The 14,211-nt window shown below is 38.6% G+C and overlaps 1 protein-coding gene across 3 annotated transcripts in view; it reads left to right on the forward strand.

Annotated features, from left to right (window-relative positions):
* The window catches only part of ATP6V1C1 (ATPase H+ transporting V1 subunit C1), a 53,685-nt gene that overhangs the window by 21,218 nt on the left and 18,256 nt on the right, over positions 1-14,211 (forward strand). For all 3 annotated transcript variants that reach the window (XM_053558716.1, XM_053558718.1, XM_053558717.1), the window contains 5 exons: positions 3,306-3,391; positions 5,262-5,356; positions 7,226-7,317; positions 9,879-9,977; positions 12,793-12,861. In XM_053558716.1, the coding sequence (XP_053414691.1) occupies positions 3,306-3,391; positions 5,262-5,356; positions 7,226-7,317; positions 9,879-9,977; positions 12,793-12,861 (441 nt within the window). The remainder of the gene's footprint in view (positions 1-3,305; positions 3,392-5,261; positions 5,357-7,225; positions 7,318-9,878; positions 9,978-12,792; positions 12,862-14,211) is intronic.

Genomic DNA, 14,211 nt, shown 5'->3' on the forward strand with positions numbered 1-14,211 from the left:
GGATCTATTGCCCATTTTTAATTGGCTTGTCTTTTTATTATTGAGTTGTAAGAGAGTTTTTTATACTGCATGAAATTCAAGATCCTTATCAGTTATGACTTGGAAGTATTCTCTCCCATCCTGTGGGTTGTCCTTACTTTGTTGATTGTGTCTTTTAAAACACAAAAGTTTTTAATCTTTTTTATTTTTTTTTCTAAGAGACAAGATCTCACTTTGTTGCCCACACTCAGTTGTAGTAGTGTGATCACAGCTTACTGCAGCCTTGAACTCCCAAGTTCAAGTGATCCTCCTGCCTCACTTTTCAAAGTACTGGCTAATTTCAACATTTTTTGTAAAGATGGGGTCCCACCCTATTACCTAAACTGGTCTCAAAACTCCTGGGTTCAAGTGAGCCTCCTGCCTCATCCTCCTAAAGTGCTGGGATTACAGCCATGGGCTACCATGCCTGGCCAGTTTTTAATTTTGATGAAGTCCAGTTTGTCTATTTTTTCTTTTGTTGCTTGTGTTTCTGATATCTTATCTGACACCACTGCCTAATCCAGGATCACACAGTTGTATGTCTATGTTTTGTTCTAAGAGTTTTATGATTTTAGCTTTTACATCGAGTTCTTTGTTTTGAATTAATTTTTATGTACGTTGAAAGAGAAGGCTCCAGCTTTATTCTTTAGTATGTGACATAAATGTGGGGGTTTACTTCTGGATACTCAGTTTTCTTTCATCGATTTCTGTTTCTGTCCTATGCCACAATATGTCCTTATCATATTGTCTTGATTATTGTAGCTTGGTAGTAAGTTTTAAAATCAGGAAGTGTGAGTTTTTGTTTTCTTTCTTTCTTTTTTTTTTATTGTTTGGCTATTCTGGGTTCTTTGAATTTCCATGCGAATGTTACAATCACAGTGTCAAATTTTGCAAAGAAAGCAGCTAGGATTTTGATGAGGTTAATGTTGAATCTATCAGTGAATTTGAGGGTTTCTTGCCAGGTATGGTGGGCTCAAGCTTCTAGTCCTAGCTACTTGGGAGGCTGAGGCAGGAGAATTGCTTGAGCCCAGGAGTTTGAGGTTGCTGTGAGCTAGGCTGAGGCCATGTCACTCTAGCTCAGGCCACACACAGCAAGACTGCCTCCAAAAAAAAAAAAGAATTTGAGGAGTATTACCATCCTACGTGATAACATCATTGTTTTTAATCCATGAACACATAATGTTATTACATTTATTTGTTAGTAAATAAATAGTAAAAATTTAGTTTAGTAAAAAAGAGTTTTTCTACACTACAGTTTTTGTCATTTCTGAATATGGTTTAAAGTTGGCTCAAATTTTTAAGGAATGAATCTAAAAAGCACTTAGGGTAAGTGTAATTAGTCTGGTCAGTAAAATTGAAAACTGCAGAACAGTTGCTCTTTCTGTACTGCTCTGCAAGCCCATTTTCTTCAGTCTTTCTACAAGATAGGAGGAATTTAAAAATCATGTGGTTATAAGATCCTGGTAACAGGTGATAGCTTAATGATTTGAATGCTCCAACTTATAAAGTCTGAACATTGTGGTTTAAGGCATATGGGGTAAATCATAGCTTATATTTCTTCAATAATCATTAAGGTAGATGTTTTTTTCTTAAGGTGACAGCATGCACATTGACATAAATACTCTCACAGAACTGTATCGGGAGATGATGAAGTTCTAGGTTATGGAATGTTGAGTTTATAAATTTTACACCCAGAGATTTTACACTCATAACTATTTCTGTGTAAACAAATGCACATTTTAGAATGTTCATAGCAAATGGTTCTTTTTACAAGATGCTTGTTAAGTTAAATGCCATTAATGCTTTGTCTCCTTGAAGGGATAGATGAATTTTGGAAACACAGCTAAGTGTGTATATAAACCCCAGATTAATCATGCTGAAGACTTATGGCTTACATTATTGTTTCTGAAATTGTTCTACTTTTTTAGGTTTGAGATCACTCAGCATAGGATTATCATCTAAATTTATCCATTCAAACCTTTTTCTGTCATTTGCTGGTTCATGTTTAAACTGTTATAGGAGTTTCTTTTCTTTCTTTCTTTTTTCTGTCAAGGGTAAAGTTACAGGAGTTTCTTAATTTGTCCTTCAGTTTCCCTTCCTAGACATTAACTATAGTCATCAGAGTAATTTTCCTAAGCCTTGTTTTGACCATGTTAAACCCTGTCTGGAGTCTGATATGAGACCGCAGTCTGACCCTGCACCTTCCTAGACTCAGCTCCCCCACTGCTCAGCCTGCCACTCTGGGTAGCCTGGACTCTCACCATTCTCTGAGTGCCTGCTGTTTGTTTTTTTTAAAACCTTTTCCTATTTTGAATCATGTGATGCTCCTGGCAGGAGTACACTTCATTGCCTTGCTCATGAGCTGTTAGGCTTTCTCGATTGTAGTAGCTGGAGGTAGTAGCTGGAGGCGATCCCTTTTTCCTTTCTGCATCTCTGTAACCTGGTAATCTCGGCTGGTACTCACCTCAGATTGCTGTGCATTTAGTCAGTTATATATTTCTGTATCCAGTGGGATTTTAAGTGATGTGAAAATGGTGATTTTGTTTTATATAATTTTGACTCCCTGGGTTAGAGGCAGACGTAGAACGAGGAAAACACTGGACTCCAAAATCAAGACACCACGTTTCTAGTCACTGCTCTGCCACTAGTCTTGTGAAATTGGATAAGTCATTTATTCTCTACTTTGGTATCTGACTTATAAATGAAGCTATTGACAAGTTGCGTTGGTAGTTTTGGTGTTATGGTTTTCACTATGACATAGTTCATTGCCCATAGTAAATGCTTGATAAATAGTTAATAAATAACATAGCCCTCATTCTTCATCCTAACTGTTGCTTGTGTTCTATTGCCTGTCAGATCCCTTCCATCCTGAGTGAAAGTGCAGTGTCTGGCATGTAGCAGGTACATGAAGAATGCAGTTTCATGTCACCTCCTTCGTTCTTGGTCCCTGTGGTCAGATCCATTGTTCAGTTTCTTGGTATATCAATACATAGCTGATTGCAGACTGTTTCTCACTAGCTTCTCACTACTTTCTTTCTAGACTAATACACACATTGAATATAGTCTCCTTAAAATAGTTACTCAGTTAATTTTCACATGTAACAAAATTTTAGCCTTAACACATTATTTGTAGGGTAAGACCCATTTGTTCTATAATATATAGACAGGTATAATAGGAGTATATAGAGTAAAATTCAGGTTTTAATGTATTCTTTTTATTATATTACATGGAATTCAGGTCTTTTTCCTAAAAAATGGCTATTGATTTTTTTTTTTCTCCTCCCCAGAGTGGTTAAGAAAGTGGCTCAATACATGGCTGACGTATTGGAGGATAGTAGAGATAAAGTTCAGGAGAATTTGTTAGCCAATGGAGGTAAGCTAAATGTTACATGATTTGATTGTTATTAACTAAAGTGAATGACTAAGAGTTCTTAACTCCTGTAAAGTTAATGACTTAGCTACAAAAAAGACTGTAAAAAATATATACATATATATGGACATTAAATACAATTGAAAGCCATTAAAATACCATTATTGTTACTGAATTTGGTGATGCTGCCAGTTACATCCTGTCTTTTGAAACAGAATCTCATGCAAGACAGTCTAACATAACATATACTATAGCTTATGATATGTTGATTTTTCTGCAGAAGCAATATTAAAATGTTCTTGGATCTTTCTGTTAACTCATATTTACAAGTAAGTTTCCAAAGATATATATCTCTCCTTGTTCCAGTTGAAAACTTGTTCTCTTCTCTAGCTTTTTGTATTTAATAGCATGCAACTACTAAAGGTTTAGAATAGAAATTATTGATTTTATTGCAGAGTAATGCCTCTTCCCCTCAAATTTGAATATGGCATTTCTTTACTTAATGCCCATAAGAAGTCTACTGTCTTCTCTGAAGCTAGATGCCGATACTTCTGTAGAGTTTGCTCTGTGTAATAACGGCTTTATAAACAGAGTTTTGACCTTATTGTTGTCATTTGTATTTTCATTTTTGTTATCTTATGAAGTGTCACTTTACCATTTGCTTCATTTTTAATTAGGTCCACCTTTAAATAATATATCATTGTAATAGGAAATACCCCTTTCCTTTCATTCTGCACTATATTGCCTGTTCAGATAAGGAAACTATACTTTAAATCCAGTGTTCCTCTAGTCTTATTTCTTCTCTGTGCAAATAATAGATGTTTAATAAATATTTAATCAGTTAAAAATGTAGTAATTTATTCTTGGTTATTATAGTGGTTCTGATCTGATTGTGTACTATTTCTGTGAATTTGTGTTTTGAGAGAGAATAGAAGGTAAATATGTTTGTTTATGGTTCCTTAACCGATCTTCTAAGTATTTCATGAACTAGGATGTTCAGTCTGGTAGGGCAGAATGCATTGGGGGTCAATGTGTCTAGAGTTGCTTTTGGAAATAACATTGATGATGTTGACTTGTTGGTATTATGTAAGGAGAAATTAATGAGAGAAAAATATTTTGATGTGAATTACTTTTGTCAGTTAGCTTTTGCCACACTCAACATTTGGTTTCACTGACCTTGATCCCATTAGACTTGAGGGATAAAGTCATTTTGATTGATAAACTTCAGAGAATTAGTTGAATGTCTCTGGTTCTACATTTTTTTTTTTTTGTTTTTCTTTTTTCAGTTTTTGGCCGGGGCTGGGTTTGAAGCCACCATCTCTGGTATATGGGGCCGGCACCCTACTCCTTGGAGCCACAGGCACCACCCAGGCTCTGCATTTTTTATCTGTTCCATTTGAAAGTAAAAGGCTCTATATTTTAAAAATTGTTGAAGTATAGATTTTTAGAAACAATCATCACATGGTTTTAACAAACAAGTTTATTTTCAATTTGGGTAAGTTGTCAAAGAAAGAATATACTTTTGTCAAATTCTACTTATAGAGGAGGCATTTTGAAGACGTTTTTAAATCTTTGTCTTACTCTCCAACGTATGATACATATTATGGATATGTACATCTTTCATTAAATCATCTAATTAGAAGGAACATCTTAATATATATTAAATTTTGAGTAGAGAAAACGATTGTAAGGTAGAAATTTTGATTAATCCATGTTACTTAATATAGTTCTGTATTTAATCAGGACACTTCAGACATGATGTCTTTGCTGATTTTCTCAATGCCAATTGCAACATTAAAATGTATTGCTATGTAAAAAACTATAAGAAGATTCTATTGCTTCTCTTCAGTAATTAATTTATTCCCCATTTCAGTTGACTTGGTTACTTATATAACCAGATTCCAGTGGGATATGGCCAAATATCCAATCAAGCAGTCCCTGAAAAATATTTCAGAAATAATTGCCAAGGTAAGATAAGAGTTGAGGCAGTCAGGACACACTGACTTACAACGGCCTTGTTTATTTTATAATTTAGGTAAGAAATGCTTTTTAGGTTTTTGACAAGGCAACTAAATTATATGTCATGGATACAAACAAAAGCTATCCTTACTGCTATAGCTGTAGACATTAAAAATGTTTAGGTGTTAAATCCATTAAAAAGTATAACATCTCCATGTTGCTTATTTATTTGTGTGGTTAAACATCGACAGTGTTCGAGAAAGAAGGTTGAAAATTCCATATTATTTATACAAATTTTGAAGGTAACTGAGATCACGTAGAATAGGAAATTGGAATCTATTAAAGATTTCTGGTAGGTGATAGTAGTCACTTAAGTATGTTTATATACAGTACTTGTTCAAACATTAAACTTCATGGGTTCTCTGACGCCTTCTGACTATTGAATATTGATCCCCTGCCCAGAAAAATGCCCATATTCATGTACCATGTTGTTTTTATGTACAGCTTCAGGGAGTACAAGGACCCCAAAGTCCATCAATGAACCCACCAAGTTAAGGGGTCCTTTTATATTGACAAATCTTTGAACTTGAGAGAAATTATCTGAAGTCTTAACAGGAATTACAATGAAGCAAATAGACAAAGACCTATTGTTTGCCAGCTTGCTTAATGACCTGGCCAGGGCAGACTTTCCTTGGCTCCCAGTGACTTTAGTTGTACAGTGTGCTGTATAGTTAAATGTAAAGGAGTAAACTGTCAAAGATTTTAATTAAAGTCTTAATATAATTTGAAGAAAATGAGCAGTTTGATAATACAAGTGCTCTTACTATGACTAAGCATTATTTTCTTGGTCCTTGTTTAATCCTCTCCTTCCTGTTAATACTGTGATAAGGAAACAGGCTTTGAGAGGTGAAGTGACTTACCCTAGTGCTACACAGCTAAAGTGGTAGAGCTAAGTCGACACCAGTTCTCCAAATGTTAAGTCTCCTTTGCGTTTCCTCTGTAAGTAGTTATAGTACTCATTTGAAAAATAAGCTTTTGTGGGGCAGCGCCTGTGGCTCAGTGAGCAGGGCGCCGGCCCCATATACCGAGGGTGGCGGGTTCAAACCCAGCCCCGGCCAAACTGCAACAAAAAAATAGCTGGGCATTGTGGTGGGCGCCTGTAGTCCCAGCTACTCGGGAGGCTGAGGCAGGAGAATCGCCTAAGCCCAGGAGTTGGAGGTTGCTGTGAGCTGTGTGATGCCACGGCACTCTACCGAGGGCAATAAAATGAAACTCTGTCTCTACCAAAAAAAAAAGAAAAAGAAGCTTTTGCAACATTTATAAATAAACTATAGTTGTAATTTTATTGAAAAAATATTTTGTGTAATATTGTATTTATAACAATGAAACTGTCTAGTAGATTAGTTCCTTTCGGAAATAAATCCTTTAGCCTTGTGAACTGAAGTCTTTTAATTAGTAATCTTAGATTCTATTTCCATGGTTAAGAATTAGTAGAGTAGTAGAAATCAGGTCAGGTCAGCGCCTGAGTGTTTGGCTACTTACCTCTCCTGTAAAATGGAACAGATCAGAAATAAAGGTCAAAAACTTAAAAAAAAAAAAAAAAAAGAATTAGTAGAGTAATAATAATTAAAATACGCTGTGAATTAACACATTATATTTAGTAGATGAGATTCATATGGAAATTATATTAAACATGAAGTAGACTATTGCTAAATGATCTTTTAAAGTTGCACTTCTACTTTTAAAATGTTAGACTACTTTTACATCAGAAACCAGTAGGTTTTTTTGGTAGAAATTAAAGTTTATCTACCTTAATTGTATTAGTAAAGGTTGATTTAGGAAAATTTTACCTGTTTTTCTTCTTTTTCTTTATTAAAGGGAGTAACTCAGATTGATAATGACCTGAAATCTCGAGCATCTGCGTACAATAACCTGAAAGGGAATCTTCAGAATTTGGAGCGAAAGAATGCGTAAGCATTTCAAATATATGTGGATGTTAAGGAGTGGGGATCACACTAGCAGGCGCTGCGGGAGGTTTTGTGTAGATGTGGATGTTAAGGAGTGGGGGTCACACTAGCAGGCGCTGCGGGAGGTTTTGCGTAGATGTGGATGTTAAGGAGTGGGGGTCACACTAGCAGGCGCTGTGGGAGGTTTTGTGTAGATGTGGATGTTAAGGAGTGGGGATCACACTAGCAGGCGCTGCGGGAGGTTTGGTGTAGATCTGGATGTAAGGAGTGGGGATCACACTAGCAGGCGCTGCGGGAGGTTTGGTGTAGATGTGGATGTTAAGGAGTGGGTATCACACTAGCAGGCGCTGTGAGAGGTTTTGGGTAGATGTGGATGTAAGGAGTGGGGATCACAGTAGCAGGTGCTGCAGGAGGTTTTGTGTATATGTGGATGTTAATGAGTGGGGGGTCACACTAGCAGGCGCTGCGGGAGGTTTTGGGTAGATGTGGATGTTAAGGAGTGGGGGTCACACTAGCAGGTGCTGTGGGAGGTTTAGTGTAGATGTGGATGTTAAGGAGTGGGGATCACACTAGCAGGCGCCGTGGGAGGTTTTGTGTAGATGTGGATGTTAAGGAGTGGGGATCACACTAGGAGGCGCTGCGCGAAGTTTTGTGTAGATGTGGATGTTAAGGAGTGGGGATCACACTAGCAGGCGCTGCGGGAGTTTTTGTGTAGATTTGGATGTTAAGGAGTGGGGATCACACTAGCAGGCGCTGTGGGAGGTTTTGTGTAGATGTGGATGTTAAGAAGTGGGGATCACACTAGCAGGCGCTGCTGGAGGTTTTGTGTATATGTGGATGTTAAGGAGTGGGGATCACACTAGCAGGCGCTGTGGGAGCTTTTGTGTAGATGTGGATGTTAAGGAGTGGGGATCACACTAGGAGGCGCTGCGCGAAGTTTTGTGTAGATGTGGATGTTAAGGAGTGGGGGTCACACTAGCAGGCGCTGCAGGAGTTTTTGTGTAGATGTGGATGTTAAGGAGTGGGGATCACACTAGCAGGCGCTGTGGGATGTTTTGTGTAGATGTGGATGTTAAGGAGTGGGGATCACACTAGCAGGCGCTGCTTGAGGTTGGTGTAGATCTGGATGTAAGGAGTGGGGATCACACTAGCAGGCGCTGTGGGAGCTTTTGTGTAGATGTCGATGTTAAGGAGTGGGGATCACACTAGCAGGCGCTGCGGGAGGTTTGGTGTAGATCTGGATGTAAGGAGTGGGGATCACACTAGCAGGCGCTGCGGGAGGTTTGGTGTAGATGTGGATGTTAAGGAGTGGGATCACACTAGCAGGCGCTGCGGGAGGTTTTGGGTAGATGTGGATGTAAGGAGTGGGGATCACAGTAGCAGGCGCTGCAGGAGGTTTTGTGTATATGTGGATTTTAAGGAGTGGGGATCACACTAGCAGGTGCTGCGGGAGGTTTTGGGTAGATGTGGATGTAAGGAGTTGGGATCACAGTAACAGGCGCTGCAGGAGGTTTTGTGTATATGTGGATGTTAAGGAGAGGGAGATTTTGTGTATATGTGGATGTAAGGAATGGGGATGACACTAGCAGGCGCTGCGGGAGGTTTTGTGTATATGTGGATGTTAATGAGTGGGGGTCACACTAGCAGGCACTGTGTGAGGTTTTGTATATGTGGATGTTAAGGAGTGGGAATCACAGTAGTAGGCACTGCAGGAGGTTTTGTGGGAATTTATTAAGTTCCATTTTATGCTATTTCTGTTATTGGTGTTTTTTTTTTCTTTTAGTTCATGGAGATAAGTTCATTAAGTTTGTAGAATTGAGACAAGTCAAAATAGCTACAAGGCTGATTTATTACACTTGTTTCATAAATAATACTTACAAACTGGATCCTGGTTTACCCTTTATCCATTTGAGTTTAGGTTTTTCACTAATAAGGTTTTTAAAAAACAGGGCGCAGTTGTTCTGGTCGATCTTGTAGTGTAAGTGTTGCAAGTATAGCTTTAAGTTGTACATTCGTATCCCAGAGGGAAGGTTGATTGAGTATTGTTTGTGATACAAACAGGTAAGACATTTTTATTATGGGAAGATGTGATTACCAGAAGAACAAATGAAGGCTGAATTGAAAGAGTTGATTATTAGGTTAACTAGCCAAAATTGCCTGGTATCAAATGATACGCAAGGAGAGGGAGGAACACCAAAGGTGGTGTGCTTAGATGACATAATTTCATAATGATGATGAAATAGACTTTAATTGTTACTCTGATGAATGGCACTTTCCTAGGAGAGATGTTATACATGTAATTGAGAAAAGAGCTGAGTTATAATAATTAAAGCAAACAGAAAGGTAGACACCAGAGGCAAATTTGAAAAATGTTGACATTTCTTTCCTTGTAGGAGTGGGACATGTTCACCTTAAGGTTGACTTCTCACAAAGTAAAAAATGTTAACTAAGACCAATACCTCTGTTGAGATATGTATTTTATAGTATATGTGAATGCTGTTTTTTAACTTGGATTAACAGAAGCACATAATTATCAGCCAAGTGTTTTTTTCCTTATTCCTTAGAGGAAGTTTGCTAACTAGAAGCCTAGCAGAAATTGTGAAGAAGGATGACTTTGTTCTTGATTCAGAGTATCTTATCACCTTACTGGTGGTAGTTCCCAAGTAAGTGTCTTAACTATTATAAAAGATTTTACTTGTTAGAATACAAAAAAAATGTTAGTGTCTATTAATAGTATTGCAATTGACATTTTTCATAAAATCCAAGTGTAAAAGGAGTATAAACTTTGTCACTCATTTTGTCAGTCAGCATTTACTCATAAAGTAGAATTTAAATCATAACCTGATAAACAGAGGCATCATTTATAAATTGAGGTTCAAAATAAAATTTAGTACCTTGGTAGAGTTGGCTTATTCAAACATCAGGTAGTGCTAAAATGTGTTAAAATACAGATTTTAGATTTTTCTTTTTTTTTAATTTGATATTCTCCACAATTCTCGTAACTCTGAGACAGTAACTGACTACCAGTAGGATTCCCCTCTCTTTTCTTTTCTTTGTTTTTGTTTTTGTTTTGAGACAGTCTCACTTGGTCACCCTTGGTAGAGTGCTGTGGTATCATAGCTCACAGCAACCTCAAACTCCTGGAGCGATTCTCTTGCCTCAGCCTCCCAAGTAGCTGGGACTATAGACGCCTGCCACAATGGCTGGCTATTTTTAGAGACAAGGTCTCACATTGGCTCAGGCTGGTCTTAAACCTGTGAGTACTGCACCTGGCTAATTTCAGATTTTTCAAAATAGAAAGGTCTTTGGATTTGTTTTTCTGAAAAATCTTTACAACTGTTTAGGATGGATTAAGGCCTGTAAGAAACAAAGTATGGATTAGAACAGAGCTTAGCAAACCTTTTTCTGTAAAGGTCAGATAGTAAATATTTTAGGCTCTGCAAGCTATGTGATCTCTGTCACAACTACTCAACTCTGCTGTGTGAACCTGTGGTTATAGATGAAACAGCCTTAGATGATATGTAAACAAACAGATGTGGCTGTATTTCAGTAAAATGTTATTTATAACAACAAGCTGAGCTATGGACATAGTTTGCTGATGCCTGGGTTAGATAACCCTTTGAAACCTCCTTAGATTAAGCCTTCTGTGCTATTTAATATTTGATCATAGTTAATCTTGGTAAAATGAAACCTTTGGACACTTGTAGGAAGATGAGAACTCCATGTATATATATAACACACATTAATGGTTTCACCTTTGGCTTATACTGAAATCGTATTAAATCAGGGAATCTTTGGGGGAATCCAACCTGAGGTAGGAGATGGGGTCCTTTTCAGAGTATCACGGCATGAAGCCTTCTTGGGGTGCTCTGTGTTTTCTTTTTTTTTTTTTTTTTTTGTAGAGACAGAGTCTCACTTTATGGCCCTCGGTAGAGTGCCGTGGCATCACACAGCTCACAGCAACCTCCAACTCCTGGGCTTAAGCAATTCTCTTGCCTCAACCTCCCGAGTAGCTGGGTCTACAGGTGCCTGCCACAGCACCCAGCTATTTTTTGGTTGCAGTTCAGCCGGGGCCAGGTTTGAACCTGCCACCCTCAGTATATGGGGCCGGTGCCTTACCAGGTGCCGCCCAGTGCTCTGCATTTTCATCTGCCTGGACTGGGAATACTAGAAAATGTCTCCGGGAATGGGAGGGAAAGCACCTCCATGGAATTTACAATGGCCACAGTATTATTTGACGTGTGTATTTTTCACCTTTACTCTAGTGTGCGGGCTTTTGGGAGTTTTCTTGCACATGGAAAAAAGCTTAAACTAAGGATGTGGCTTCAAAAGTTTTGTGTTTTAGTTACATAATTCCTCTACTATACTGAAACTCTGATTATTTATAGCAAATTTCTGTGCATTTCCTCTTTTGTACCAGGTAGGAAAATAACCTTTGCCCCAGATAGAAGATTTTTTTTTTTTTTTTTTTGTAGAGACAGAGTCTCACTGTACCGCCCTCGGGTAGAGTGCCGTGGCATCACACGGCTCACAGCAACCTCTAACTCTTGGGCTTATGCGATTCTCTTGCCTCAGCCTCCCGAGCAGCTGGGACTACAGGTGCACGCCACAACGCCTGGCTATTTTTCTGTTGCGGTTTGGCTGGGGCTGGGTCCGAACCCGCCACCCTCGGCATATGGGGCCGGCGCCCTACTCACTGAGCCACAGGCGCCGCCCAGAAGATTTGTTCTATTGAACCTTTGTTTAAAACCAGAAATTTTCAGTTTTCTGTACCCTGAAATTGGAACATGGGACGTAGGGCACCTCGCATAATGAATTATTTTCTGTCTTAGCTTACCGACACGATAATTCTTTATTTTTTTATTTTATTTTATTTTTTTGGCCTGGGCTGGGTTTGAACCCGCCACCTCCGGCTTATGGGGCTGGTGCCCTACTCCTTGGAGCCACAGGTGCCACCCCAGATAATTCTTTATTTTAAATCTCAGACAAGTTGTCTTTCCTCATATCCCCAGAATCCAGTGGCAGGGAGAGAAGGTTGTTGCTCAAGAATCTGTGTCAGTTTACTGTCATATCACGTAACCTCATTGCTTCCTGGTACTCTGTGCCTTCTGTAAATAGAGTTTTATTCAGCCCTTCCTGATAGCCACTGAATAGAAATGATAGTGATTTCAGCATAGCCCTTTTCTTTTTTTAATGAGGTATAACACATATCAGTCATACGGTTTGAAACTAATTTGTCAATAGAATCTATGCTGTGCTTTACTTCCTTTCTAAACCTAGTTCTAGGATGTGCCTCTTTTGTGATAGTTACTGGATGTAAGAGGCTGGTGATCTCTATTTCCTGCATTTCTCAAATAGATTTCAGGTTTACTTAACTGCGGCCAGATTTTACATTTGTCTCATTTTTTTCTCTTCCTGAATATGGAAGGAAGTAGGACTTGTTTTTCTTTTCCAATACTTACCGTACCTTTTCTCCAGGTTAAACCACAATGACTGGATTAAGCAGTATGAAACACTAGCCGAAATGGTCGTTCCAAGGTCTAGCAAGTAAGTAGTAGTCTTTGAGTAACCTCATTTATTTCCTGAGATTCCTTTTATGGTTTGGGTGTTGGATTAGGACATTTGTTGGCTGTCTTTCCTTTGTGGTAAATGTACAGTTTTAACTCTTAACTCTAGTTATCATACTTTTAGAGCTGGAAGGAACTTGGCACACTCTCTTTGACCCCCTCATGGTGATAGATGTAGAAGTTGGAGGCCAGTGAGCTTGCCCAGAGTCACACGTGTCATTCATGGCAGGGCCTGCACCTGGAGCCCAGGTCTCTGGTGTGGCACTCTCTGTGCTGCACTGCGCTGCCTTCTGAAAATTCTTCTCTCACTGTTTAATCTATACCTACTTTGTGTCTTTCGTCCTCATTTTACCTGGCAGAGGAGGTGTAACAGGATGGCTGCGAGGCTGCACTGCTGATCTCCAAATGTTCCCCTCACTTTGAGCATAGATTTTAATGGATATATTCCTTACAAAGAAACCAACTTTTTTTATTCAGCACTTTTTAAATTTATAGATTTAATACACATAGTCTAATTTGATATTTACAATAATTCTCTGAAGCAGTGTAGGCAATTCTCATAGAAGAGGAAGTCACAATGTTTGAATAATTGCTTAAGACATATGGCTGTGTAAGTGTCCAGTGGCAAAGTTAGGGCTAGAATTCAAACCTTCTATCTCCAGGTCCTATACTCTTAACACTGTTCCATGTCATTTTCCCCTGTATTCTGTCATTGCCGCAATAAGATGTGCTTTGACAAAATAGTAAATACAGAGTATATACACAACAAAGGGTTATTTTGTATGTATGTGCTTCAGGAGGCAGCGACCTTGTGAGAGAAAGGTATAGGAGAGAATGAAGAAGTGGAATTAGTAAGGTCAGGCCCATGAAATATTTTCTTTTCCAGTTTCATTGTGTCATATGGGAGGTAGCTTAGTATAATGGAAAGAGTCCTGGACCCAGGGATGTGAGTTCTATTGCTGGTTCTACTACCAACTTGCTGTGTGACCTGGGGTAAGTCTTTTAACTTCTCTGGGCCTCATTTTCTTTGTCTGTAAGGTGAGCATAGCACCTTCCATATATATGTTATTTTAAGGCTTGTTAGAGTAGATAAATACAAGGTAGTATTATCAGAGTTTCACAAATGTTGATCTGCCTGAGAACTAAACCACAGCCTGTGCTCAGCATGATTATTCTTTTTTTCATGTGGGGGAATACCTTCCATTCAGACCTGGTAAGCTGAAGACTCTGTGTACCTTGATACGAGTTTCTTGCTGAGGCTGTTTCCCCTGGCAGATAACACCTGCTTAACTAGAAGGCATTAACACTAGAGGCTGACTTCAGGAGGCAG

Source organism: Nycticebus coucang, chromosome 13, assembly GCF_027406575.1.
Source record: "Nycticebus coucang isolate mNycCou1 chromosome 13, mNycCou1.pri, whole genome shotgun sequence".
NCBI lineage: Eukaryota > Metazoa > Chordata > Mammalia > Primates > Lorisidae > Nycticebus > Nycticebus coucang.